The sequence below is a fragment of the Amblyraja radiata genome, chromosome 33 (genome assembly GCF_010909765.2).
Source record: "Amblyraja radiata isolate CabotCenter1 chromosome 33, sAmbRad1.1.pri, whole genome shotgun sequence".
Taxonomy (NCBI): domain Eukaryota; kingdom Metazoa; phylum Chordata; class Chondrichthyes; order Rajiformes; family Rajidae; genus Amblyraja; species Amblyraja radiata.
Window position 1 is genome coordinate 7,630,975 of NC_045988.1, and position 27,434 is coordinate 7,658,408.

At 42.2% G+C, this 27,434-nt stretch overlaps 2 protein-coding genes and 1 long non-coding RNA gene across 4 annotated transcripts in view; all 3 read right to left on the minus strand.

Annotated features, from left to right (window-relative positions):
- The window catches only part of snx19 (sorting nexin 19), an 88,492-nt gene extending 83,717 nt beyond the window's left edge, over positions 1-4,775 (minus strand). Inside the window, exons 1-2 of the mRNA XM_033049919.1 lie at positions 2,982-4,775; positions 341-479 (exon numbers count right to left, since the gene is read on the minus strand). Coding sequence (XP_032905810.1) covers positions 341-479; positions 2,982-4,652 — 1,810 coding nt within the window. The 5' untranslated portion in view covers positions 4,653-4,775. The remainder of the gene's footprint in view (positions 1-340; positions 480-2,981) is intronic.
- Positions 4,776-7,143: 2,368 nt separating this feature from the next.
- On the minus strand, positions 7,144-8,169 carry LOC116991352. Its single transcript, XR_004416767.1, has 2 exons — positions 8,064-8,169; positions 7,144-7,917 (listed from the first exon to the last, which is right to left on the minus strand). It is a non-coding gene; the product is annotated as an uncharacterized LOC116991352 (long non-coding RNA).
- A 3,949-nt stretch (positions 8,170-12,118) lies between these two features.
- The window catches only part of LOC116991350, a 53,430-nt gene continuing 38,114 nt past the window's right edge, over positions 12,119-27,434 (minus strand). The window contains exons 30-39 of one of the 2 annotated variants that reach the window (XM_033049918.1): positions 25,427-25,489; positions 24,649-24,798; positions 23,175-23,314; positions 20,883-20,939; positions 20,645-20,741; positions 19,073-19,176; positions 17,521-17,608; positions 16,073-16,785; positions 13,889-14,015; positions 12,119-12,787 (exon numbers count right to left, since the gene is read on the minus strand). In XM_033049918.1, coding sequence (XP_032905809.1) covers positions 12,578-12,787; positions 13,889-14,015; positions 16,073-16,785; positions 17,521-17,608; positions 19,073-19,176; positions 20,645-20,741; positions 20,883-20,939; positions 23,175-23,314; positions 24,649-24,798; positions 25,427-25,489 — 1,749 coding nt within the window. In that variant the 3' untranslated portion in view covers positions 12,119-12,577. Of the gene's footprint in view, positions 12,788-13,888; positions 14,016-15,102; positions 15,192-16,072; positions 16,786-17,520; positions 17,609-19,072; positions 19,177-20,644; positions 20,742-20,882; positions 20,940-23,174; positions 23,315-24,648; positions 24,799-25,426; positions 25,490-27,434 lie in introns of those variants that run through there. The other variant, XR_004416766.1, reaches the window with a different exon arrangement.

Sequence of the window (27,434 nt, forward strand, 5' to 3'; positions counted from 1 at the left end):
CATACCAAAGATGTATAGGTTTGTAGGTCAATTGGCCTCTAAAAAATATAGCGAGTGGATGAGAAAATGGGATAACATATGCATAACATAGACCTTGTGTGAATGGGTAACTGATGGTCAGTGTGGACTCAGTGGGCCAAAAATCTTTAAACGAAGGTGTGTGGGTGTGTATGTATGTGTGTTCCATTTAACAAGTTAATTAAGCACTGTAAATTGCCCTGGTGTAGATGGATGGTCGAAACTAGCCTCCTTCTATGTTATAAGGAAATATGAAATATGGAAAATGATCTGTTCCTCCACCAGCTCATTCAGACATCCTGTTGCATTGCTGTGCTCTTACTTTTGATGATCTTACGAAGTTCTGTCTTTTCCTCCAGCCTGGTTTGCAAATTCAGGAACTCGCTGTAGCGTCGATTAACTGTGTGATATGCCACCTGCTGGAGGGTTCCAGGATTGTCAGTGTCCAGTGCTGTCTCATACTGTGAACCAACAGCAATGTATCCGTCAGTGCAAACCAAGTGACACACCAGCCAAGCACTCACACACAAATGCAATTTATTCTCTGTAAATGCCACATTTAAGAAAACCAAGAACAAATATATATTTTTCATATTCTTAAACTATAATGAAACTTTAATATTGCATATTAATAAATCGGCTAATTTCAAAACATATTATTTTCTACATATTCCCCTCTTCCATTATGGATGAGGCTCTCACTAGGGTCTCCTCAATATCCCGCAGCTCCGCTCTTGCTCCACCTCCCCCCCAATCGTAACAAGGACAGAGTCTCCCTTGTCCTCACCTTCCACCCCATCAGCCGTCCCATACAGCACATAATTCTCATTCAACATTTTCGCCACCTCCAACAGGGATCCCATTACTGGCCACATCTTCCCATCTCCACCCCTTTCTGTTTTCCGCAGAGACCGTTCCCTCCGTAACTACCTGGTCAACTCGTCCCTTCCCACCCCCTCCCCAGGTACTTTCCCCTGCAAACACAGGAGATGCAACACCTGTCCCTTTACCTCCCCCCTCGACTCCATCCAAGGTCCCCAACAGTCTTTTCAGGTGACGCAGAGGTTTACTTGATCCTCCTCCAACCTCACCTACTGTATCGGCTGTTCCAAGTGTCAACTCCTGTATATTAGCAAGACCAAGTGCAGGCTCAGCGAACACCTCCGCTCAGTCCGCTTAAACCTACCTGATCTCCCGGTTGCTCAGCACTTTAACTCCCCCTCCCATTCTCAATCTGACCTTTCCATCCTGGGCCTCCTCCATTGTCAGAGTGAGACCCAGCGCAAATTGGAGGAACAGCACATATTTCGCTTGGGTAGCTTACACCCCACCAGTATGAACATTGACTTTTCTAACTTCAAGTAACATAGAAACATAGAAAATAGGTGCAGGAGTAGGCCATTCAGCCCTTCGAGCCTGCACCGCCATTCAATATGATCATGGCTGATCACCCAACTCAGTATCCTGTACCTGCTTTCTCTCCATACCCCCTGATCCCTTTAGCCACAAGGTCCACATCTAACTCCCTCTTAAATATAGCCAATGAACTGACCTCAACTACATTCTGTGGCAGAGAATTCCAGAGATTCACCACTCTCTGTGAAAAAAATGTTTTTCTCATCTCAGTCCTAAAAGATTTCCCCTTTATCCTTAAACTGTGACCCCCTTGTTCTGGCCCTTGCTTTCCCTCTCTCTCCATCCCCTCCCCAGTTCTCTTACTGTCTCCGACTACATTTTATCTCTGTACTTCCCACTCCCCTGACATCAGTCTGAAGAAGGGTCTCGACCTGAAACATCACCCATTCATTCTCTCCAGCGATGCTGCCTGTCCTGCTGAGTTACTCCAGCATTTAGTGTCTACCTTCCTTTTCTACATAGATGTGGGGTTTAGTAATAGTCTCTTAAAATCATCTCTTTACCTAAAGTGCTGGAGTAACTCAGTGGATCAGACAGCATTTGTAGACAATGTGAGACTTTCTCTACAGATGCTGCGTGATCTGCTGAGTTACTCTAGCACTTTGTGTTTTGCTCAAGATTCCAGCATCTACAGTTCATTATGTTTCCAATCTCTATCTAGTTTGGTCTGCTTATTTAATTCTGTCACTGTTACCCTAACATCACTCAAGTCCTTCCAACATGATTTTTCAAAAAAATATTTATTGCTAGATATTTCAATGCCTCTAATCTTCCATTCTTTGCAAAATAGCTTGTATTTTTCTAAAGATATATAATTTAATATTTCACACATCATAACTTAGCTCTTGATTAAATCTCCTAAATGTCTTTTCTCGACCCAAAACTTCACCTATTCCTTTCTCCAGAGATGCTGGAGTTACTCCAGCTTTTTGTGTCTATCTTTATGGTTTTTTACCAAACTAATTTGGATTTCCTAATTTTCTGGGAGGCAGGGGCTGGGAACCAAAGTTGTATTTCAGAAATTATAAGTGGTGATGGGAAGGTAGAGGTTTGGACCAGTTAGTTCAAAGGGAACACAGACAGGGAGGTGAAGAAAAATGGTGATGTTGATGGGCTGAAGTGTGTTTATTTCAATGCCAGGAGCATTGTGGAGAAAGCAGATCAACTTAGAGCCTGGATCAGTGCTTGGGACTATAATGAGTTGGCCCTTGCAGAAACATGGCTGCAAGGGGAACATAACTGGCAAGTCAAGTCGATAAGCATGGTTAAGAAGGCATATGGTTTGCTTGTTTGCATATGTCAGAGCATTGAGTATAACAGTCAAGAAGTCATGATGTGACTTTATAGAACTTTGGCTAGGCCACATTTGGAGCATTGCGTGCAGTTATGAATAAGTGGAAATTACAGTATAGTAACAGAACTACTTTGTGACCAATTAAGCTCAGAGATGTATCGCGGGAATCACAAACTCTCAACACAGAATTTGTTGACAGAATAACAACACAGTATTTGGTCGTGATTCGTTTTATCATCCAAAAGGGACTTGCCTTGATAGTATATAATGTGTAAGGATGAAATCCCCCTCCTCTGTGTTCTTTTGCTGTGATTGTTCCACTGATCCGTAGATTGTGAATTACCACGGGTGTATCCGGACTGCAAATTGGTTCAAAGCTGTAACTGGGCAGACTCACTGATGTAGGAGATGATGTCTGTGTAAGCGCTGTAGACACAACCTCTAAGGAGTTGCAGGTTGAACCATCTGCTGGAACAGGTTCCTTTTCCTGAAATGAATGTCGTCTGGAAAGAATCCGGATAGTCTCCTGAGCCAGAGCGGATGTGGAATTCTCTAATTTAGCTAAAGTCTCTTCTTTCACATCACTGTCATTGACAACATGCTCAAGCCCCGGAGAAATTGGATTTTGGTCAAACGTGGGCAAGATAGCATCTGCATCCAAAAGTGTGGATTCTCCAATGACTAGTTCGTCACTGCTTGCATCTTCTGCTGCATCTGAAGCATTAGTTAATTCTGTTGGAGACAACCTGTCCACAGCCAGTTCATCAGTCATCAACAATATTAAAGATTCAGCGGAATCTTTTCTCATAACAGAAAGGGGAGATTCCGGTTCAAATTCCTCACATGAATAGAAAAGGTTTAATTTATCCGGTCTTTGGTAATCAGAGCGACAGCTTATATTTTCCGAAGATTTATCAACTTTATCATTTGATTTAATCACAATCCCATCTTCGGATGCAATAGTCTCCTCCATATTAGGTTCCAAACTATCAACAACATCATTACTGAGAGAATCGGTAACTTTCGGAGATGGTAACCTTTCATCAACTGTCTCTTTTGGGGGTTTCAAGAGTAGGGAAGTTGGTACCTCCAAAGGCAGAGGCTCCTCCATCACATCAACAGTCTTTTTGCTGGACTTTGTGAATATTTCTATTATTATACCATTTATCCAATCTGGGTCTGACATTTTTCTTATAAGGGGCAGAAGCACATTGCACATGATCAGCTCCCTCACGACAAACCTCCCAGTCCGTGTTTCTAGGTTGGGAAAGGGCACCAGTACATGCAGCAGCAAATCAACAATGCCCCGTGCGTAGTTCGCTTCAGTTGCCGGGCTCTGCAAGGCAATATGAGGCTGGCACAGTTTGCAATATGTCTTCCACGTGGAGTGAGCATCTTGGCGGGCGGTCCTCTCACAGGTTGCCCTCTTTGCCCTCATGTACACCTCCAGGTGGCAGCCGGAGAGCAGGAGCACATTCTGTGCCAGCGCTTTCCTGTCCACCCCCTCCATCCTCTTCTGCAGTTCCAGTGCCATGGCACGCATGGCAGCCTGCACCTCCTCTACAAACTCTGGCTCCTGACTCACTGTCTGGTACCAGCAGCTGACAAAGTCCCTGATGATCTTGCTGATGGTGCCCTCCACCTCCAGGGCTAGACGCTGCCGGGAGTTGGGCTGGATGGGCCAGGGCTCCAGGCTGAGGAACCTCTCCAGATGCACCAGGCTGGAGGGACTGAGCACCAGCTGCGACCCTAGCCACCCCCCTAGCAACAGCAGCAGCACCCAGGCGCATAGCAACCAGATGTTGAGCAGCAGTTGGAGCAAGAGGCAGGCCAGCAGTAGCAGCCCGAGGCCCAGCCACTTTCTCTGCAGCACCAGTGGAGCCTGGCTCTGCCGCCGGGCCTGGTCCGGCCCCAGCCCCGGCATCGCGCCTTCGCCGCGGGTCCGCAGCTGCGGCCTTGCTGCCCGACGTTGGGAAAACACGGCTCCTCACGCCGAGCGTCGGCCGCCGACTGAAGCCGGGCCGGGCAACCCGCGCCGCAGCGCCACCGGCTGGCCCGGAGGACCAGGACACGGTGCAGGAGGACCGCATCCGCAGCGCCGCACACTGGCCTGGAGGACCTGGTGCAGGACGACCGTATCCACAGCGCCGCACACTGGCCCGGTGGAACAAGAGCACACTGGTCTGAAGAAGGGTCTCGACCTGAAATGTCACCCATTCCTTCTCTCCACAGATGCTGCCTGTCGCGCTGAGTTACTCCAGCATTTTGTGTCTACCAAAATATTCCAAATGGAATTTAAACTGGAGGTGGTGAAGGGAGGACTTAAGGCAGAAAGGGTTATTGGGAAGAAAGAGATACTTTACCCTAGAGGTACCTAGAGGTACTCTCTAGAATTTAGGAGATTGAGAGGGGATCTTATAGAAACTTACAAAATTCTTAAGGGGTTGGACAGGCTAGATGCAGGAAGATTGTTCCCGATGTTGGGGAAGTCCAGGACAAGGGGTCACAGCTTAAGGATAAGGGGGAAATCCTTTAAAACCGAGATGAGAATAACTTTTTTCACACAGAGAGTGGTGAATCTCTGGAACTCCTTGCCACAGAGGGTAGTCGAGGCCAGTTCATTGGCTATATTTAAGAGGGAGTTAGATGTGGCCATTGTGGTTAAGGGGATCAGAGGGTATGGAGAGAAGGCAGGTACAGGATACTGAGTTAGATGATCAGCCATGATCATATTGAATGGCGGTGCAGGCTCGAAGGGCCGAATGGCCTACTCCTGCACCTAATTTCTATGCTTCTATGTTTAAATTTAGTTGCATCTGGTTGGGTAACTATAGTTGGGTGGAGATTATTCCATGCTTTAATTGTGCGGGGGAAGAACGAATTGCTGTATAGGGGGGTTGCACGAAAGGTCACTGGGTCATAGGGCTCGATGCACGGAGCCGCTAAATCCAACTGGAAGACATCCGTCACTTCCGGTATATGTTATTAATGCTAGAAACGTGTACTTTCCTACCTGTTAAAATCCGCCAAAATGTTGAATTTTTGCGCTGAAAAAAATTGTGGGAGTCGAGGTAAGTGTGAGAGACATGTACCCAACTTTAGAATTCCAAACGTGAAGCGAGATGAAGGTATAGAGAAGCGAGAACTGAAGGGACTACAGCAGCTAAAGTGCTTGGTAAACATTGAAAATATTGGGAATTATCGCATTTGCGCACTGCATTTCATCAAGTAAGGCATTATTTGTGTTTTTTCTTGATTCCTTTGGTATCTAAAAATTCTCAGAAGTGATAAATCTGGTTGTAAATTTTTCTTCAGATGCGTTTTCATTTTGTATGTAAAAACCCACGAGAACCATGGGCGATTTTTAAAAATTACAGCCAGATTTATCACTTCTGAAACTTTTTAGATGCCAAAGGAATCAAGAAACACAAATAATGCTTTACTGTTGATGAAATGCAGTGAGCAAACGGCCAATGTTCGCCAAGCACTCTGTCTGTTGTTGTCCCTTCAGCTCTCGTTTTTATCTACCGTCATTTCTCCTCACTTTTGGAATTCTGAAATAGGCTAAATGTCTCTCACGCTTATCCCGATTTCCATAATTATTTACAGCGCAAAAATTGACACTTTCAGCGGGTTTTAACGGGCCCGCTACGCTGGAAACAACGGTGTGCCTACCTGCAGTTCATCGCGTGTAATCCATTTGGAGTAGCGTAGCAACAGTACGGGTCATGGGTCGTGACCCGACTGCCGTGAAACCTCCCTATACATCTGTCTTTGTAGCTGGGATCACAAATTGGATCGAATGCTACTATCTACTAGAGGGGAACAAGGACTGGGAAGTTCCTGAACTGGTGCTTGCCTTCCATCCCAGCTGGACCCTCAGGCCACCATCTTCTGGTCCCCTACAGATCTCATCGCTTCAGCTCTCCCACCCACATCTATCTCCACCCCAAGAACAATCACAGGAACGTTGTTTAAATTTCACAAAACAAGTTAGTTTCAAGGTTTAGATGTTCGAATACTCAGCTGTTTTTCATTAAGAAATCAGACCTACATCTCATATCCATCTCCCTCGTGGAATCATTCCTAAGCAAGAGATAATTTTGACATGTTTCTTCATATATATTGTTATTGGTCAACTTTATGTTTACTAAAAGTGCATGTTTTTGTGAGATGTAAACAAAACTTGAAGTTGGAGAACGTGAACAAATCCTCACCCCAAAATCCTAAAAGGAGCAATGAACTTAGACAACTAGTCTCTTGCTCAAGAGTCCCTCATGTGTATCCTCTCCCATTTCTGCCCCCATTCCCCATAGAACTGCCTTCTATTGAACAAACTGGCTATGTTGACCAACCTCCTCTTTGTAAGGTGAGATAATAAAATAAAGCTCTGAAAAAAGTCCCATTGGAGGCAATTAATTACTTAATTTGCTTATAATTTATTTTTATTTCAGATCTGGAACATTTTGAATCCAAACACGTAATTGTGCACAAGCAGTTATTTAATCGTGAACGAATTGTAAAATTCTAGTTAGATCACACACACCTTGAACACAACAGTAAGAGAAATACCCAATGAGTTGTGTCTGGTATTTATTAATCTCACTGACATGTCTGGGGTTATCTTTTCACAGATTTCGAACAATCAGCTGTGCAATGCAGGAATGTGTCATCTTGGGAGTCCGAAAATTAATAGTATGCTGCCACAATTATACTTTTTCTCAGATATCAGTGGCCAAAATGATGTATCCTGGTGTATTCTTGACTCTTGATCATTTTACAATTTGAGGATTATGAGAAATAACAACAATGCCATTAATTATGTCCTAAATCTTAATGATTTATAGATTGTGTTTGCAGCATTAACCTGAATTTTCACACGATGGCTGAAAGTGTAGGAATTTATATATCATGAAGGGGCAGTAAAGCAGGGATCTTATCTCTGATTTTAATTCATATTGGTGAATACCTTGAAGGTCTGGAGTTTTACTTGAAGATTATATCTTCGACATTTGCAGTTGGTATTGTACCACAATGATTCTTATGTTGGAATGCTGGATAATTAAAACATTTTAGAACAGTTTGTAAAAAGTCAGATGTGGAAATAGATATTTGGATTCATATTCAGTCGATAAACCAAAGTTACCCAAAATAAAGTTGAGATTTTTCATCAGATCACCAGAATACTCCTGCGTGGGGTGGAAGATCACCTTCACGTGGTCCGCCCTGTTTCGACTAATGCAATCAACTCGACGTGCACAAATAGAAGATCAAATAGAACAAGTTGTCCAACAACTTTAGGCTGTGCACTCCACACGAAAGAAGAAGAATACACCTGCGTCAGTGAGTTCTGATGAAAAGTCTTCAACCAGAAACATTAACTTTCTTTCTTTCTCTACAGATACTGCTTGACCTGCTTGGCAGTTCCACATTCTGAGCTGAAGAAAATATACCCAGTGTTTGGCTGTCCACAGGGAAATAGCAGCCTTGATTCCACCAAACCCTTTGGAAATGTACTTGCTCACATAGTTGCAGTGAAATCTGTTCATCTGTGTTTCAAACTGCTTACAACCCAATCATGTGTGTGGGAGCTGGACTGTATGCACCTTGCAAAGACCCACAGGCAGAACCTATTTCCTGCACAAATGGGAACAGAATCCTCCAGCTAATTATTGAAATTATCTTCATAATGAAAAAGAACCATACACATTTAAACTAACAGGAAGCTGCACGCAAAATACAGACAGGGGTAGTAATTAGAGCTCCTTTGAGTGGCTGCCAGAGTGACTTGTAATGAGAGTAGGCCGGAAATAGGAGGTGGTTATATTTTGCAGCTCTTGCAAGTTGCTTTAATTTTATCTCAACTATCAAAAATGAAACAAAAATCACTGTGACCATCTGATCAATCCACACCCACGACCCCACCTAACCAATAACATCATCACTATCTTATCATGTGTTTGGCTGTAATCTGTAAAATGATTCTTTCACATTCTATGAGGGTCAGCTTGCCCGGTGTTTCCCAGTGACGTGGCCTAACCCTACAGTACGATTGTTACACCTAAGGTACTGGAAGAGAGAAGGTGGGAGACAGTGAGAAAGGGAGGGAAGCATGGAATGCCAACGTCCCCGGGTGTTGTACCTCTTGTGAACAGGTTCACCCACTTAGAAGCTGTCGGGACAGAAGGCGTGTTTACACTGAGCGGCGGACTGGCTTGCGATGCGAATAGGGCTGTTGAGCCAGAACCAAAAAGGCCTAAGGCAGGCAACGCCATTGTAGTGGGAGACTCCATTGTGAGAGGTACGGACAGGGGTTTCTGCGGCAACAGACGGGATGCGAGGATGGTGTGCTGCCTTCCTGGTGCCAGGATCCAGGATGTCACGGACAGAGTGCAGAAAATCCTCAAGGGCGAAGGTGAACATCCGGAAGTGGTAGTGCATGTCGGCACAAACGATGTCGGAAAGAAGGGGATGAATATTCTGCAGCGTGACTTTAGAGAGCTCGGAAAAATGCTGAAAAGCAGGACCTCCAGGGTTGTTATCTCCGGTTTGCTTCCAGTTCCTCGTGCTGGCGAGAGCAGGAACAGGGAGATACGGGACTTGAACGTGTGGCTGAGGAACTGGTGCACGGGGCAGGGATTTAGATTCTTAGATCACTGGGATTTGTTTTGGGGTAAGGGGGAACTGTACAAAAGGGACGGATTGCATCTTAACAGGTGTGGGACCAGCATTCTGGCAGGCAGGTTTGCCACTGCTACACGGGTGGTTTTAAACTGAATAAGGGGGGTGGGGTGTCGAATGGGATAGTGGAGGATGGAGTTAAAGGGAAAGGGTTTCTTAAATGTGTGAGCGTAGAGACAGAGGGGTGTAAAATGAGGGTAGAAGCAATAGGTAGCAAGGTGAAAAGTAAAAGTGGCAGGCAGACAAAACCAGGGCAAAAATCAAAAAGGGCCACTTTTCAACATAATTGTACAAGGGGTAAGAGTGTTGTAAAAACAAGCCTGAAGGCTTTGTGTCTCAATGCAAGGAGCATTCGTAATAAGGTGGATGAGTTGAATGTGCAGATAGCTATTAATGACTATGATATAGTTGGGATCACGGAGACATGGCTCCAGGATGACCAAGGCTGGCAGCTGAACATCCAGGGATATTCAATATGCAGGAGGGATAGAGAGAAAGGAAAAGGAGGTGGGGTAGCGTTGTTGATTAGAGAGGAGATTAACGCAATGGAAAGGAAGGACATTAGTTTGGAGGATGTGGAATCGGTATGGGTAGAGCTGCGAAACACTAAGGGGCAGAAAACGCTGGTGGGTGTTGTGTACAGGCCACCTAACAGTAGTAGTGAAGTTGGAGATGGTATCAAACAGGAAATTAGAAATGCGTGCGACAAAGGCAAAACCGTTATAATGGGTGACTTCAATCTACATATAGATTGGGTGAATCAAATTGGCAGGGGTGCTGAGGAAGAGGATTTCTTGGAATGTATGCCGGAAATAGCAGGGGACCGCGGGTCAAAGGAGTTGGAGGAATTGAGTGAAATCCAGGTTAGCCGGGAAGTGGTGTTGGGTAAATTGAATGGATTAAAGGCCGATAAATCCCCAGGGCCAGATAGGCTGCATCCCAGAGTACTTAAGGAAGTAGCTCCAGAAATAGTGGATGCATTAGTAATAATCTTTCAAAACTCTTTAGATTCTGGAGTAGTTCCTGAGGATTGGCGGGTAGCAAACATAACCCCACTTTTTAAGAAGGGAGGGAGAGAGAAAACGGGGAATTACAGACCAGTTAGTCTAACATCGGTAGTGGGGAAACTGCTAGAGTCAGTTATTAAAGATGGGATAGCAGCATATTTGGAAAGTGGTGAAATCATTGGACAAAGTCAGCATGGATTTACAAAAGGTAAATCATGTCTGACGAATCTTATAGAATTTTTCGAGGATGTAACTAGTAGCGTGGATAGGGGAAAACCAGTGGATGTGGTGTATCTGGACTTCCAGAAGGCTTTCGACAAGGTCCCACATAAGAGATTAGTATACAAACTTAAAGCACACGGCATTGGGGGTTCAGTATTGATGTGGGTAGAGAACTGGCTGGCAAACAGGAAGCAAAGAGTAGGAGTAAACGGGTCCTTTTCACAATGGCAGGCAGTGACTAGTGGGGTACCGCAAGGCTCAGTGCTGGGACCCCAGCTATTTACAATATATATTAATGATCTTGTAGTGCGTGGGTCTCAGAATGAAGCACAAAGTCGTGTTTTGAGAGGCACTTTTTATTATGTTCCTCCCAGTTGTAGGGAAGACCAAACGAGAGGAAGATGGCACCCAAACCCCTGTCTTTAAAGCCTCCGGCTAAGGGCCGCCTCCGGACTGAACCACTCCTGTGCCGTTGGGTTCGACACTATGATGGCACGACCCTTGGGAGCCGCCACAATCTGGATGAGGGAATTGAAGGCAATATCTCCAAGTTTGCGGATGACACTAAGCTGGGGGGCAGTGTTAGCTGTGAGGAGGATGCTAGGAGACTGCGAGGTGACTTGGAAAGGCTGGGTGAGTGGGCAAATGTTTGGCAGATGCAGTATAATGTGGATAAATGTGAGGTTATCCATTTTGGTGGCAAAAACAGGAAAGCAGACTATTATCTAAATGGTGGCCGACTAGGAAAAGGGGAGATGCAGCGAGACCTGGGTGTCATGGTACACCAGTCATTGAAAGTAGGCATGCAGGTGCAGCAGGCAGTGAAGAAAGCGAATGGTATGTTAGCTTTCATAGCAAAAGGATATGAGTATAGGAGCAGGGAGGTTCTACTGCAGTTGTACAGGGTCTTGGTGAGACCACACCTGGAGTATTGCGTACAGTTTTTGTCTCCAAATCTGAGGAAGGACATTATTGCCATAGAGGGAGTGCAGAGAAGGTTCGCCAGACTGATTCCTGGGATGTCAGGACTGTCTTATGAAGAAAGACTGGATAGACTTGGTTTATACTCTCTAGAATTTAGGAGATTGAGAGGGGATCTTATAGAAACTTACAAAATTCTTAAGGGGTTGGACAGGCTAGATGCAGGAAGATTGCTCCCGATGTTGGGGAAGTCCAGGACAAGCGGTCACAGCTTAAGGATAAGGGGGAAATCCTTTAAAACCGAGATGAGAAGAACTTTTTTCACACAGAGTGGTGAATCTCTGGAACTCTCTGCCACAGAGGGTAGTCGAGGCCAGTTCATTGGCTATATTTAAGAGGGAGTTAGATGTGGCCCTTGTGGCTAGGGGGATCAGAGGGTATGGAGAGAAGGCAGGTACGGGATACTGAGTTGGATGATCAGCCATGATCATATTGAATGGCGGTGCAGGCTCGAAGGGCCGAATGGCCTACTCCTGCACCTAATTTCTATGTTTCTATGTTACTCCAGCATTTTGTCTTTAATATAAAACAGCATCAGCAGATCCTTGTTTCTACATTGCCCAATGATCATTATCTCACACATTTAAAAGTAGTTCTAGATTTTTTACCGTTTTTGAAACATTGGGTAAGAACCCATTGTTTACTGTATCTTAGCACATGTGACAATAATAAATCAATATCAAATCAAGGTTTGGTGGAACCAAGGATGCGACTTCTGTACGAACGGTTCACAGAACAGGCTTTACAGAAAGGAACGGTTCAATTAGGACCATGTTTGAGATCGAATCAACACTCTACTTTCACTTAATTTACAACATTATCTGTGTGCAGGTGGAAAAAGTATGTAGTTTTTGCTTTGTCGCACTGATAATTTGAGCGATTAACATCACATGCTACCCAACTACGTTCACATAAACTTACAATAATACACCTAGATTGTGAATTTGTTTCTGTGGTTTTACATTTCATCAAAACAGCCTTCCAATTCCAGTAAATCTCCAAGAGGTAACTCAAACCCTGCAGCAGATGCACCCGCTGGAGCAAGGCCGCTGAACCCATCCGGTAATGTTCGTGACTGGTCAGAATGCGGAGCGTGGTGACTGGGGAAGAAAGGATTTTCGTGGCTCATGGGCGCAAATGATAATGGATCGATTCGAGATGCGTATGTCTGAAAGAAAGATAGACAAAATGCAAAAGTTAATTCTGTTGACAATTTTAAATGCATCCCAAAACAATTAAGCTGGCCCAACTATGGCAACTGCACAATGAAGGCGTCAATTTAAAGCAGTTTAATTGAAAGTTACTAACTGCAAGTTGTTAAGAGTTTATGTTTATTGTAGATTTTTAAACAAGCGCTATAAAATAACTAAGAATTTCTGTTTCGAATAAAATACATTTAAATTTAACTGCTCCTAGCAATTAAAATGCAATAAACCAGCAATAAATCTATAGTTTTAACTATCAAATAGTAGATTGCTAATTGGTGCCATTGCCCTTCACAGATGCTGCCTGTGAAACAGTACTAAGCTCCTCCAAATGCTGTTGTTTTTTGCAGCTGATTCCAGCATCTGTCTCTTGTGCCTTCATTAGAATGTCAATCTCTCTTTGCTGCTGAGTGCAGTTTCAAAACTAACAGTATGCATTGAATATGTATAAAAACCTGAAAATATAAATGCAATCTGACAGCCAGAATTAATATCCTCAAAACTATCCAGTTTAAAAAAATTCAAATCAAAATGTTAAATTATTACATAATGCCTGGGTCATAAAATTAAAGTAATTTTTATTCTGCAAAATGGCATCCATAATATTTTAATATTACAACACAGCAAATCTGAGAAACACGATAGAGCAAGCATTATATTGGTGCTATAATTATCTCTAAATGAGTGACTTAAAATACATCCGACAATGATCAAACCAGAATGGTAGCCTAATCACACCCAGGCTGTTTTAAATACCGTTTCTACTATTAATGACAAAAAACTATATTCTGCAGCAGAGGAAACGTTCAAGAGTCATCAATGTATAGTGTCGCTGTATTTACACATCAACTGCAGGTGAGTTCAACAAGTCACAAGCAAGGGTGATTCAGTAGATTCACTAATCAATGAGCTCAAAGGGAAAAGGAGTAGCTGCAATAAAAATAATTAAACTTATATTTTGCAACTATCTTGTTAGATGACAACTGTAATACATTATTATTTTCTTGCATTGTGCAGTGTTAGATTTTGCGATGTGATTAGGAATGCAGTGAAATCATACTCACCATTTCTGGATGGGTGCCCTGGTGAATATAATAAGAGACTCGGCCCACCAGCTCCTCCACAGATAAACCTGAGAGTGTGCTACCATTTTCCTCCTTCACTTTATTAATAAATAAGTGCAATCCGGCTCTGTAATATAGAATAGATAAAATTAGTCTAAATACAGCCAGGCAAAATGCAAGCAATAAAGACTTTAAAAGCATTAAAATCATTGAGCACCATGTATGGTGCATCCCAGTGCTTTCATTGTCATTGTATGTCTGGTATGGCACACCGACATCTCTTAAAAAGTTACAACTAGATTCTCAAATTTTAATATTACAAAAAGAGTACAAAAGTTACAAAAATAAAATGTATTATTTAAATTAGCCAGTCAGGCCCCTAAACAGTTTAAGCAGTTTATAGGACGACGATTTATCAGAAACACTAACAGCAAAGAATGAGACGTGTACCGGCACATTTTTGTTCTCAAAAAGAAAGCACTGGTATATCGCTAATCAATCAAAATATCCTGGAAAGGTATTGTACTTATATAAGGCATAGAAGCAAAATTAGGCCATTCATCCCATTGTGTCTACTCTGCCATTCAATCATGGCTGATCTGTCTTTTCTTCTCAACCTCATTCTCCTGCCTTCTCCCCATAACCCCCGACACCCATACTAATCAAAAACATGCCAATCTCCGCCTTAAAAATACCCAAAGAACCAAAAATGAACTTGTGAAGTTTTCTTACTGTTTCTCAGCAAGGCACTTTCTTCAGCTGACAGATACCCAAATTCTAAACAATCATTGTTGTTACAAAGCCAGTTACTAGGACAACTGGGCGGCAAGGTGACGCAGCGGTGGAGTTGCTGCCTTACAGCGTCTGCAGCGCTGGAGACCCGGGTTCGATCCCGACTATGGGTGCTGTCTGTATGGAGTTTGTACTTTCTCCACATGACCTGCGTGGGTTTTATCAAGAGATCTTCGGTTTCCTCCCCTGCTCCAAAGACGTACAGGTGTGTTGGTTATTTGGCTAGGTGTAAATGTAAAATTGATCCTAGTGTGTGTGCGGGCATTGCTGGTCGGTGCGGACTCGGTGGGCCGAAGGGCCCGTTTCCGCGCTGTATCTCTAAGCTAAATTAAACTGCTTCCATCCAAGCAGACAGGGCTGAAGCCGTGGGCACATGCCTACAATTATATGGGATGAACCTGCTGGTTTCCACAAACTCTCACCTGTCAAACCTGTGACTACTGTGCAAGAGGTCACCACTGCCTGCAGATTCCTCACCAGGTCGCATCATTGTTCCTTTATCCTCTACTTCCTGAGAAGATTACGGAGAGTCGGTATGTCAAGGCTCTCTCTAACTTCTACAGGTGCACAGTAGAGAGCATGCTGACCGGTTGCATCGTGGCTTGGTTCGGCAATTTGAGGGCCCAGGAGTGGAAAAGACTACAAAAAGTAGCAAACACTGCCCAGTCCATCATCGGCTCTGACCTCCCTACCATCGAGGGGATTTATCGCAGTCGCTGCCTCAAAAAGGCTGGCAGCATTCATCAAGGACCCACAACATCCTGGCCACACACTCATCTCCCCGCTACCTTCAGGTAGAAGGTACATGAGCCTGAGGACTGCAACGTCCAGGTTCAGTAATAGCTACTTCCCCACAGCCATCATCCTATTAAACTCAACTGAAACAAAATTCTGAACATTAATAGACCATTATCTGTTTATTTTCACTTTCTCTGTTTATTTATTCATGTGTGCATACATTTATATAATGGTATGTGGACGCACTGATCTGTTCTGTATTCATGCCAACTATATTCTGTTCTGCTGAAGCAAAGCAAGAATTTCCTTGTCCTATCTGGGACACATGACAATAAACTCTCTTGAATCTTTGTGGATTCTAAACCCTGTAAATCCATACCCTACACCATGGTGGGAGTACTTTACTAGAATCACCTCTGCATTTCAAAGTGCCAATTCCCCACCAACTTCCCAAAGGCAATTAGGGATGAGCAAGGAATGTAAATGGGGCATCCTGAGAATGTATCTGTATTGTTCATTTTTATGTCACTGGATTACAACTCCAAGATTCACATGGCATTTCTGCTAGATGGAAGCTGAATGGATCCAAGCAAAGTTCTTTCTTTCAACACGATGCAAGATATTTTTTTAATGGTTGTTAGCAAAATAACTTACTTGTTTATTGTAGGAAACTTGAAGAACAGTTGCTCCATTACAGCATGATAGGATGACCGAGGCTCATCGGACTGTGAACTGCTGGCACCGGATACACCACCAAATGCCTGGAAATCGTTATTGGCATATATAACTGGCTGTGCAGACTGCAAATGGTTAAAGTGTTTGTTGAAGGGTTTAATTTGTGTACCATAAGTCTCAAAAACGTTGTTATGTGGATTCCCATGAACCCGTGACGTATGTAACCCAGAGAGGGATGTATCTGGGATTTTTACAGGTTTTGCTTCCATTGAGGGATTTGGCATTTCCAAACCACTGGTCATCAGCTGGAGAGTTCTGTCAGGAAACGGCTTCATCCCAAATTCCAGATCAAGATCAAGCCGGCTGCAATCACTGGGTGGAACAGGCTGTGCTGCTTGAGGTTTGAAGTAACTGGGTGGCCAAGCAGTTGGCATGTAGGCATCTTTTCCTGTCCTTGGTGACATTTCTGCCTCAACGCCACGAGTTCTGGATCCTGGTGAATACCAACCAGCCTCAGCAGAGGCAGATTTTCCAGCAAATCCAATTTTATTTGCCATTTCAGCCCTTGTGGGAGGTGATGACAGTCCCTGCTGCTTGTTCACAGATCGGAATGGAGGTGGCATCAATGTACGGGAATCCATGTAAGGTACACTGTCACTATCTCCTCCTGTCTCCTGGGTCCAAGAGGCAGCCTGAGCAAAATACAGTCATTAAACTCCTGTCAAATCCACCACAATAGGCACGTCTTTTAGAGCATTTCAATTTCAGATATATTTGATGAGCTAACTCGTACATCATTATGCAGAGACTTAATACGAACAGGTCCGAAATTGGGTTTAGTAAAAACAGTCCAAAGGTAGTGTAATAGCGGGGTTGAAAAGAAGAGCGGTGACATTAGCAACGACTTGTGCCAAGCGTGAAGATAAAAGAAGTTGTGACATTAAAAAAATAATATTGATAAGAATCAATGGGTCTTTGGGAGAATTGTGTGGAATTTCTGAGTGGTAAATGTTTCACACAAAGAGTAATTGTTATCTTGAATGAACTTCCAGAGGAGGTCAGGGAGGCAAAACAGAAACAACATTTAAGAGGCATCTGGACAAGTACTTGAATTAACAAGACATGGAAGAATATGCAATCGATGCAGGCAAATGGGATTAGTATAGATAGGCATGATGATCAGCATGAACATAGTGGGCTGAAGGGCCTGTTACAATACTGACTACAACCACAGTGTTAAAGGGTTTGCAGACAATTCAGGTCTGGGGTGCCAGCAGCGATAAGATTACAGAAGCAGAGGAGTAATAGTCAGAGTAAAGAATAAAATGAAAACCGCCATGCAATTTATACTGTACTTACAAATCTGTCAATTATCTTTTATTGCTGAAAACTGAGAATTTTTAAATTGACAAAAAAAAGCAGCTCACTTTGATTAGAGTAATTTGTCCTTGAATTCCTTTCAATCTTTTTTCCCACATGTCACAGCTAGTGACAACGTCTGGAGAATGTGCCCTCCTTTAAAGATATATTAAGGGATTACTTTACAGTCGAGCAAGAATCAAGTATTCCATTCATCTTAATTCATAACTCATAACATTTTATATAAAGGAAGGGACATTAGTCTTGCAAGTGCTGGCCCATTGCTAGTTATGTTTCTTGCCTAATACAATCAAATGCTGTATGTCTACCACGTTTACACTGCATCATTCTGCTGTGGAAAAACATAGAAGCAGTACATGTCCACGAAAACCAAAATAATAGTGTTCCACACTGTACTTTGCTGTCGCTGGTGATTCCATGGAGAACTGCCGGTTAGGTTCTGCGCATCTCTATTTTGAGTGTAGAGACTACTAATGATTGAAGTGTTTGTTAATGATTTAGTTTCTGTACCATAAGTCTCTAAATTCCACATAGCAAAGCACAGGCAGGAAAATAAAGGAGTGCAGACTTACTGAAGAGACGGCCCAGTTGCAAGTGCATTAGACGCCTCAGCTTTATGTCAAGGATCCCTGGCATAAGCAACATCGCCCCTAATTACCTAATCCTGTTTTTTTCATTAATTGCTAGTTGTCTTAAGTATTTGTGATAACACTTATTTCCAGGTTTTAACAGTAACCTCCGGATCCATCCCAAGAAGAGTCATAAAAATCGTACAGCATGAAAGAGGCACGTTGGCGTAACTTGTCTATGCCGACTACGATGCCCCATTTAAGCTAGTCCATTTTGCTTGCACTTGGGACGTACTCCTCTAAACCTTTTCTATCCATGTACTTGTCCAAATGTATTTTAAATGCTGCCTCAACTACCCCTCTGATAGCTTGTTCTATGTACCCACCATCCATAGTAAAAGAAATTGCCCTTCAGGTTCTCATCAAATCTTGTCCCTCTCAACTTAAACCTATGTCCTCTTGTTTTTGATTCGCTACCCTGAGTAAAAAACACTATATATTCATCCTAGGTAGACAAAAATGCTGGAGAAACTCAGAGGGTGAGGCAGCATCTAAGGAGCGAAGGAAATAGGCAACGTTTCGGGCCGAAATCCTTCTTCAGACTTCAGACTTTTGTCTACCTTCGATTTTCCAGCATCTGCAGTTCCTTCTTAAACAAATGTATTCATCCTATCTGTTCTCATGATTTTATACACTTCTACAAGATCACCCCTCAGTCTCCTGCGCTCCAAATAAGTCTGAACATGCCCAACCTCTCCTTCTAACTCAGGCTGTCAAGTCCTGGCAACATCCCTGTAAATCTCTGCACTCTTTCCTGGTTTCTAGCTGCTGGTTTGCAGATCCTGAGGTCACATTGGTCTGCCCTCTGCATCCCTAACTGATTAGTGGAGTTGCACAGGCACTGCGGTAGCAAGTTCAGACAAGCAGACACAGGATGATCTAGCCTAATCAATTTGACAGATGCTTTTCACAATTACCATTAGAAAATAAATAGTACACTGCAAATAGTGAAATGTGTACTGAAACTTACTGAGCTTTCTGTGCTGTATAAAACTTCACATTTTCAACAGCCTCCTGATGCAGGCGATTGAGAAAATACAACTTTGTGTGTTTCTTCCATTCCAGAATCTTAGTCTGTAGCAAGAAATTAAAGTATATCGATGTCCATGTTACCACTTTTAAATATGTTAAACAATAAAAGAGCAAAGGACTGATTTTACTGTCTCTTATTCAGATGGATTTTACTGTCTCTTACAGTACTTATTCAGATGGACTTCGAATTTGGCATCACCATTCTTGAATCTTCTAAGGGGAATGCCATGAATTGGCAAGGACTGCGTTCAAAATGAATGTTACAAATCCATTTTTTTTTAAACAATATAATATAAATTCAACTGGATGGTCACCATAATTCCCCAATGTTTGCTGGGAATACAGGCTATGCTCCAACTTTATAAAGCATTGGTCAGAATTTAGCTGGAATACTCCGTGCAGTTCAAAGGTCACTACACCACAGGGAAGACCAGACCTAATAAATCCAGACCCAGATGTAGATTTAGGGTATAGGATAAAAGATACCTTCAAAAGCACTCATTTTTTTCCCTCCTAAGAGAGGAGTACTTGGAAAGCACTGCCAAGTGGAAGCAGAGGCCCCAGCCATGTCTACATGAGCAAAGCTTTGAAGGTATTAAAGATTCAGTGTAGAAACAAGCACTTCGGCCCATGCCGAACATCGGTCACTTTCCACACTCATTTTATGTCACCCCACTTCCCCACTCACTCCCTGCACAATAAGTGCAATTTGCATAAGGCATATTAACCTACAAACCCGCACGTCTTTGAGATGCGGGAGGAAACCCACATGGTTGCAGAGAGAACATGCAAACTCCACACAAACAGCATCCAAGGTCAGGATCGAACTTGGGCACTCTGGCACTGTAAGGCAGCAGCTCTACCAGCTACGTCACTGTGCCACCCAGTGTGTTGGAGTGAAACTATAAATCTGATTTGACAGTCCAACAGTCACAACCTGTAAGTGCGCCATAAAAAGTGAGATACTGCTTTATTGCCTTTTCACGGCCAAAATCCAATGGAAAGATTCAATAAAGAAGCTAGTCAAGTTTGCTACCAGGCCACTCCTTTAATAAAGCTATATCAGGGGATGATTTGTTGAGCAAAGGAGAAAGAAAATAGATATTCCACACGATAACGCTGAGCATATTAGAGGTAAGCTATTCAAAACAGCACAACCATTCAAATATTATTGGTGTTGATTTATTAGTGTCGCATGTACTGAGATACAGTGAAAAGCTTTGTTTGTGCGCTATCCGGTCAAATCATACTATACAAGAATACAATCAAGCCACACACAAGTACAACAGGTTGTGCAAAGTGAAAAATACTAGACTGCAGAATATAGTTTAACAGCGGTATAGTGTTAGAGAAAGTGCAGATGAAAAAAAATAGGTGATATTTGAAATTAGATTTAAACACAATTCATATTAAATGTTCAACACTCCATACGTATATGATACACAGCATATTCTCTATGCAACATATGCAATCATTCTCAATGTTTGCAATCATTCTCGATAATAAATACCTCAACAGATAAGAGTCTGTTTGCTGACTCTTTGCCATTTTCTTTTGCTTTGTCACACAATTTCTGCAATTTTTTCTTGTCACTGGCCTGTTTTTCTCTGAAATTAATAAGCATTTTGATGAGGAAAATCTCATAAGGGTTGGCTGCAGCTGAGTATATCGTGCAACTAGGTTCAAAAAACCTTTACAACAATTTTCAATATAAAAAACTTAAAACAATTATTGTGCAGCAAGAATACCTTCTTCCTCTTATTTTCTGAATTTCGACATCAATTTCAGGTAGAGTTTTCTTATTTCTGAAAAGAAAATTCACACTTAAAATGTCTAAATATTCCTCATTTTGCTTTAATCAAATTACATTAGAATATATTAAATATTAAAGAATATTAAATCAAATTACATTAGAATATATTGCAAGGTGCATTAAATTAAAAACATGGTCAAGGAGCTCAGTCCCATGTGTTGTGGGGTCTGCAGCATGTGTGTTTTCCTTTGTGTGCCTTGGCGTCTTGCATTGCCACACTGGCTTGAACAAACGGACACAAAGTGGTGGAGTAACTGAGCATTTCTGGAGAACATGGATTGGGGATGTTTCGGATCGAGACACTTCTTGATATTGGAGGTATGATTCACAAGTTTGCAAATAGGAAAATTGGTGGTGTTGTGAATAAGGAAGATAGACGGGCTACAGAACGATATTGGTGAGTTAGTAAAATGGAATTTGTTCCCGAAAAATTAGATGTGATACATTTGGGAGGACTAACAAGGCCAGGGTTAATCACTGCTATATACTGGAGCTCATCTGAACAAGCAATCTTAAATTGCAGCCTAACCTTTTAACAATTTAAGTGTAACATAATTGCCATGATGGCATAGAAACATAGAAACATAGAAACATAGAAAGTAGGTGCGAGAGTAGACCACCAGGTCCGTCGAGCCCGCACCGCCATTCGCTCATGGCTGAACACTAAACAGACACACTTACCCACAAACAGTAGACACAAGACACAGAACACAAGACACTACCCTCCCCTTTATACCGCTATCACCCCTCTCCACCCCAAGAACCTCGTGATCTCCTGGGGGAGGCAAAAAACCGGATAAAAACCCAGGTCCAATTCGGGAAAAAAAATCCGGGAAATTCCTCGCCAACCCCAATCCAGGCGATCTACACTTGTCCAGGAGATCACTCAGGTCTTACTATACTAACCATACCTAGGTCCATATCCCTGCCCTCTCCCCGTAGCCCCTTATCCCCTTGGCAGCTAAAAAACCATCTATTTTAGACTTAAATATATTTAACGTTTCTGCTTCCACTGCTCCCTGGGGCAGTGAATTCCATAAATTAACCACCCTCTGGGTGAAGAAGTTCTTCCTCATCTCAGTTTTAAAAGAGCCCCCCCTTATTCTGCAACTATGTCCCCTAGTTCTAGTTTCCCCGATCATTGGGAACATCCTCGGTGCATCCACCCGATCAAGGCCCCTCACGATCTTATATGTTTCAATGAGATCGCCTCTCATTCTTCTAAACTCCAAAGAGTAGAGTTCCAGCCTACTTAACCTTTCCTCATATGTCAATCCCCTCATTGCAGGAATTAATCTTGTAAACCTTCGCTGCACTGCCTCCAGGGCTAGTACATCCTTTCTTAAGTATGGACCCCAGAACTGTACACAGTATTCCAAATGTGGTCTCACTAATACTGTGTACAGCTGCAGCAAGACCTCCGTGTTTTTATACTCAATTCCCCCTAGCAATAAAGGCCAAAACTCCATTGGCCTTCCTGATTGCTTGCTGCACCTGCATACTAACTTTTAGTGATTCATGTACTAATACCCCTAGATCCCTTTGCGTTGCATTACAACGCAGCTCCTCCTCATTTAGAAAATAACTTGCCCTATCATTTTTTTTCCCAAAGTGAATGACTTCACATTTATTAGTATTAAATTTCATCTGCCAAGTTGTTGCCCACTCACCTAGCTTATCTATATCCTTTTGCAGACTCTTCCTATCCTCCTCATCCCCTACTTTTCCTCCCATTTTTGTATCGTCCGCAAATTTTGATATATTACACTTGGTTCCCTCCTCCAAATCATTTATATAAATTGTGAACAACTGGGGTCCCAGCACCGACCCTTGCGGAACCCCGCTAGTTACCGGTTGCCATCCCGAGTATGAACCATTTATCCCCACTCTCTGCTTCCTATTTGTTAGCCAATCCTCTACCCATGCTAATATATTACCCCCAATCCCATAATTTTTTATTTTTAGCAATAGTCTCTTATGTGGCACCTTGTCAAAAGCCTTTTGGAAGTCCAAGTATACCACATCCACCGGTTCCCCTTTATCCACCCGGGTTGTTACTTCCTCAAAGAATTCGAGCAGATTCGTTAAACAGGACTTCCCCTTCACAAAACCATGCTGGTTCTGTCCGATGAAGTCATGTTTATCCAAGTGCCCCGTTAGTGTTTCAAATGGCAAGAACATTTATTGTTCAATTTGCAATTTGGAGAAAGGAGCATTGGAATCATACCTTTCTAAATTATTCTTCAATGGTTTAAGTTCTTCTTGTAGCACACCAAGTTCTTGCGATTGAATTTCTCTCTTGTCACGTAGTTTCTCTTTTGCAGAGGCTTGCTGTGTCTTTACTGTTGAAAGCTCATCCCTCAGTTTCTATTATAAAAATGTAGAATGCAAGAAACAAGAAAAGATGTATTTAGTATCTATCATCTAAAAACAATGCCAAACATTCATTCTCCAAACCATTAACATTAGGTTAGAGATTGTTCCTGAGGACTTCAAGGTGAAGCATAGGCTTCACCTTGGTGTCCGCCTAGGTGCTCAGTTTCCTTCCACATTACAAAATCTTGCAGTCAATTAGAATTTAAAAACTGCAAATGCCAGAAATTGAAAATAGTAACAGAAAGTACAGTGAAAAACCAGGTCAGGAAGCATCTGCTGAAACAGTTAACATTTCAGATCATGGACCCTTCATTAGACCCAAGAGGGAGATACAAGGGACTGAAGAAGCTGGAATCTGGGGCAAAACAAACGGCTGGAGGAATCTAGTAGGTCAGGCAGCTACTGTGGAGCCAAAGGGGCGGTTGACGTTTTGGGTCGAGACCCTGCATCGTGACAGAGAGTGAAAAGGGAAGTACAGAAGTAAGAGGCACTTGTGGTAAGAATTTCATTGTGCTATTTCAGCAGATATGACAATAAAACACTCTTGACTACACTTGAGGCAGGGGCTGGTAGGTGACAGGTGGAACAAGGTAAGGGATGATGAATGGATCGAGCCAGGTGGATGTTTAGTCAGGCAGGTAGGAGATAAGTGAAAATAGTAAAGGAGAGAAAAAACATAAATAGGCAGATGGAGTCATGTGGGGAGAGGAGAGTGGGAAGATACAGCCAGAGGATGAAGGGATAAGTCGAACCAGATGAGGAAGGGGGTAATGTTTAGGAAGGACCTGCAGATGCTGGTTTAAACCGAAGATAAAACACAAAAAGCTGGAGTAACTCAGCGGGTCAGACATCATCTCTGGAGAAAAGGAATAGGTGACGTTTTGTGTCTGGAGAAGGGACGGGGGTAAGACGGATAGACCAAATGATGGAGAGATGGAACCAGATTGTGGACGGTACCTAGGGTTGGGGTGAAATGGAAAATGTGAACAAAAAGAAAGTAAACCATGTTGGATTAGGAGGAGCAGAAATGGGCATCCCTTCCTGCTCCTAGGTTCTCTCTCCCTTTGTTCACCATTTTCCTCCCCTACCCTAGATACCTTACCATCTGCCATCTGATCCCCCTGCCAAACACTCTTCCTTTATCTGGATCCACATCACCTTCCAGCCTCTGTCTGTGTCTGCTTCCACGACCCCCTCTCTCCCAGCCACCAACTTCGACTCCATCTGCCCACCCTCCCCAACTTCACCTGGTTCTACCCATCACCTACCAAGCCTTGACTCACCTACCAGTTATTTACCAAGATTTTAAATAACGATATCACTACCTTCTCGTTGAACAAAAGCTGCTCGTGCTTTTCTTTGAACGTTTTGATTTCGTCCTGAGTACCAGAACAAAGTTGGTCATACAAATTTTGTGATTTCTCAAAGCTCTTCAAAAGTTGAGCCGTTTCATGGTATAGTATCATGAAGGTTCTCTGCAAATTAAACATCACCAAAATGTACAATTAATATAATTAGCATTTTGTTCAGATGCTCACCACATAATTATGCAATTATGCAAATAGAAAAATATTACAGGTGCATTATTCAATACTTTATCACGAGGATTATGACTTGATCACAAAGATTACAAACTTTTGGAAAACAATGACAAAACCTTAGAAATGTATTAATACTCTCTGGCCAATCATTTTTGTTGGTTTTCTGGAAGTCCTTTCCATTTGGAACCAACCCAGATTTTCATAAAACATTATTTTCCTTTTGTACCATCCTAAAAGAATAAAATTATACAGAGAATGTGTCTTTGAGAGTAAACCAAAATAAAAACTGAAAATGCTCCAGGTACTTATCGACGGACAGATTAACAGAGTTTGTGTTTCATTCAGAAGTAAAAAAAACACAATTTTCTAATTTTACTTTGGATTTACAGCGTCTGCATATTTTCTTCATTTCATTTACAGAATATATAAAGGTTAACACATTAACACTGTCACAATTCTAGACTTGATTCCATTTAAAAGAAATGTATAGTTTGGCATGAAAGGAATCCTGGTAACATGCAGAATCTTTAATAAAAGATGTACCTAAAGTTTCTAATTTTACCTCTTTGCTTTCAAAGGGTTTTATTGGATCAGTAAGTACTGCTGCATCACAAGTCTTTACGTTCTATGAAAGGAATAGAGAAAAGGAATCAATATATCATCTGCAAATCACACAGAAATGGATACAGACAGCATTCGAGCTGCAATGTAATGCTAGAGGCAAATAGCACAGAAATATTGAAAATACATGGGGTTTCTTTGAATTTGGTAGTTTCCCAAACAATAATTGAATGTGCGTATTTTAACTATGAACTTATCAACTTCTCACCAAAATTAGTTTTTAATGTGCAAAAACAATTTTTGAACATCAATACACGGATCGCATGGGAAATGTTCAATTGGGCATGTGACTGGCTAAAATTTTATTGATTATTGACTTGAGGCGCTGCATAACTTAAGTCTGCCTTTTTTTCTTATGAACATGATATTTTCTCCTCTACATTAAAATAAATGATTTCACAGCTCTGGGAACGTTACATGGAGGAGGATGTACAAAGATCTGTTGCTTCGTATTGTTTCACAGCACTTTAGCCATTGCAGAATTCAAATTACCATTCAACAGTGTAAAATTATGTGCAATATAAAGTGTTGTGGGCATTTCTGCTCAATGTTTCATCAGCCAAATGAGAACCTCTTAAAAGTCAATAAAAATCCATGTATAATGAATCTTCTTCTTATCGAGTCCACACACAGGATTAGAAGTTGTTCAGCCAGAGCTGAACACACCTCTCGGCATCTGCATACAATGGTGTCTGTCTTATCGCTTCTTGTGCTTCTTGTGCGTGGTGGTGGAAAGATTGGTGGAAACAGGGCCGCGACGTGAACGCTCTTTCTTTGACCCCGTATAATGAATGATTAAGCCAGGAAGGTCTCACATCTTCAAGTGGATATCATACTTGAATTCAATTCAGATGGCTGCTGTAATTAGGGAGAAGCTATTCCTGAACCAAATGACACAAGGCCCAAAACAGCAGATTCAGTCATTGTTTTCAAGAAGGAAACATCAAACTCATCTTTTTGCCCTTCAGACTAAAATAAATCACTCAGTGAGCAGCTGTACAGAAAATTTGATGTTTTCAGCACTCATTTATGGTTTAGTTTTGGCACAACTTAGTAAAGCTGCAAACAATCACACAGGAGCTAAATAGGAACGACGATGCAGAACAATCATCAGCAATGATCCTTGTTTTTTGACCCTCTGATCAACATATTTTAAAATCTAATACAACATATATATAGTATCCAACAAGATCATTATTAAAACACTTCACAATTCACAATTTGACACAAAGACAGGTAACTTTAACATTACTTATAGCTGGAGAGGACCAAGTAGTAGAATCTAAGAGTCACATCAGGCCTAAACATGCAGATGTGGTCAATATTTGAAGCTTTCTTCTCTAAATAAATAATGATGCTGGGTTCATTGTTAATGTTGCAGCTGACATGGATGAATTTTTAAACAATGTATTCAGGGACAAGCAAGGAGGGGTGGAAGATTGAAACCTTCACGTGGTCCGCCGTTTCGACTAATGCAATCAACTCGACGTGCACAAACTAAAGATCAAATAGAACAAGTTGTCCAACAACTTTAGGCTGTGCACGCCACACAAAAGAAAGAAGAATACTCCTGCGCCAGTGAGGGACAAGGAAGAGAAAAAAAAGATGCAAGGAGTTAGATCACAAAATTACCACAGTGAATGATGAACCTGCTTGAGGGGTAAATGGCCAACGTAACAAATTAACAAAAAAAATAGCAGCAAGTGAATTATATGGGACATAATTAATTTCCTCATTGTCAGCACTGCTCATTGTACAGCTCTGCTGACTTTCACATTTCGATCAGAGCCATCTTGCTTCCTTTCATATCTGAAAATTAATTGGACTTCAATATATTTTTGTTACTGAGGAATTGGGTGATGAACTATTTTGTGCCAATCCATTTAAATTATTCCTTGCATATTTTGCAAATGAAGAATGCAGTGAGGTTAAAGCGGACTGTGATGTAT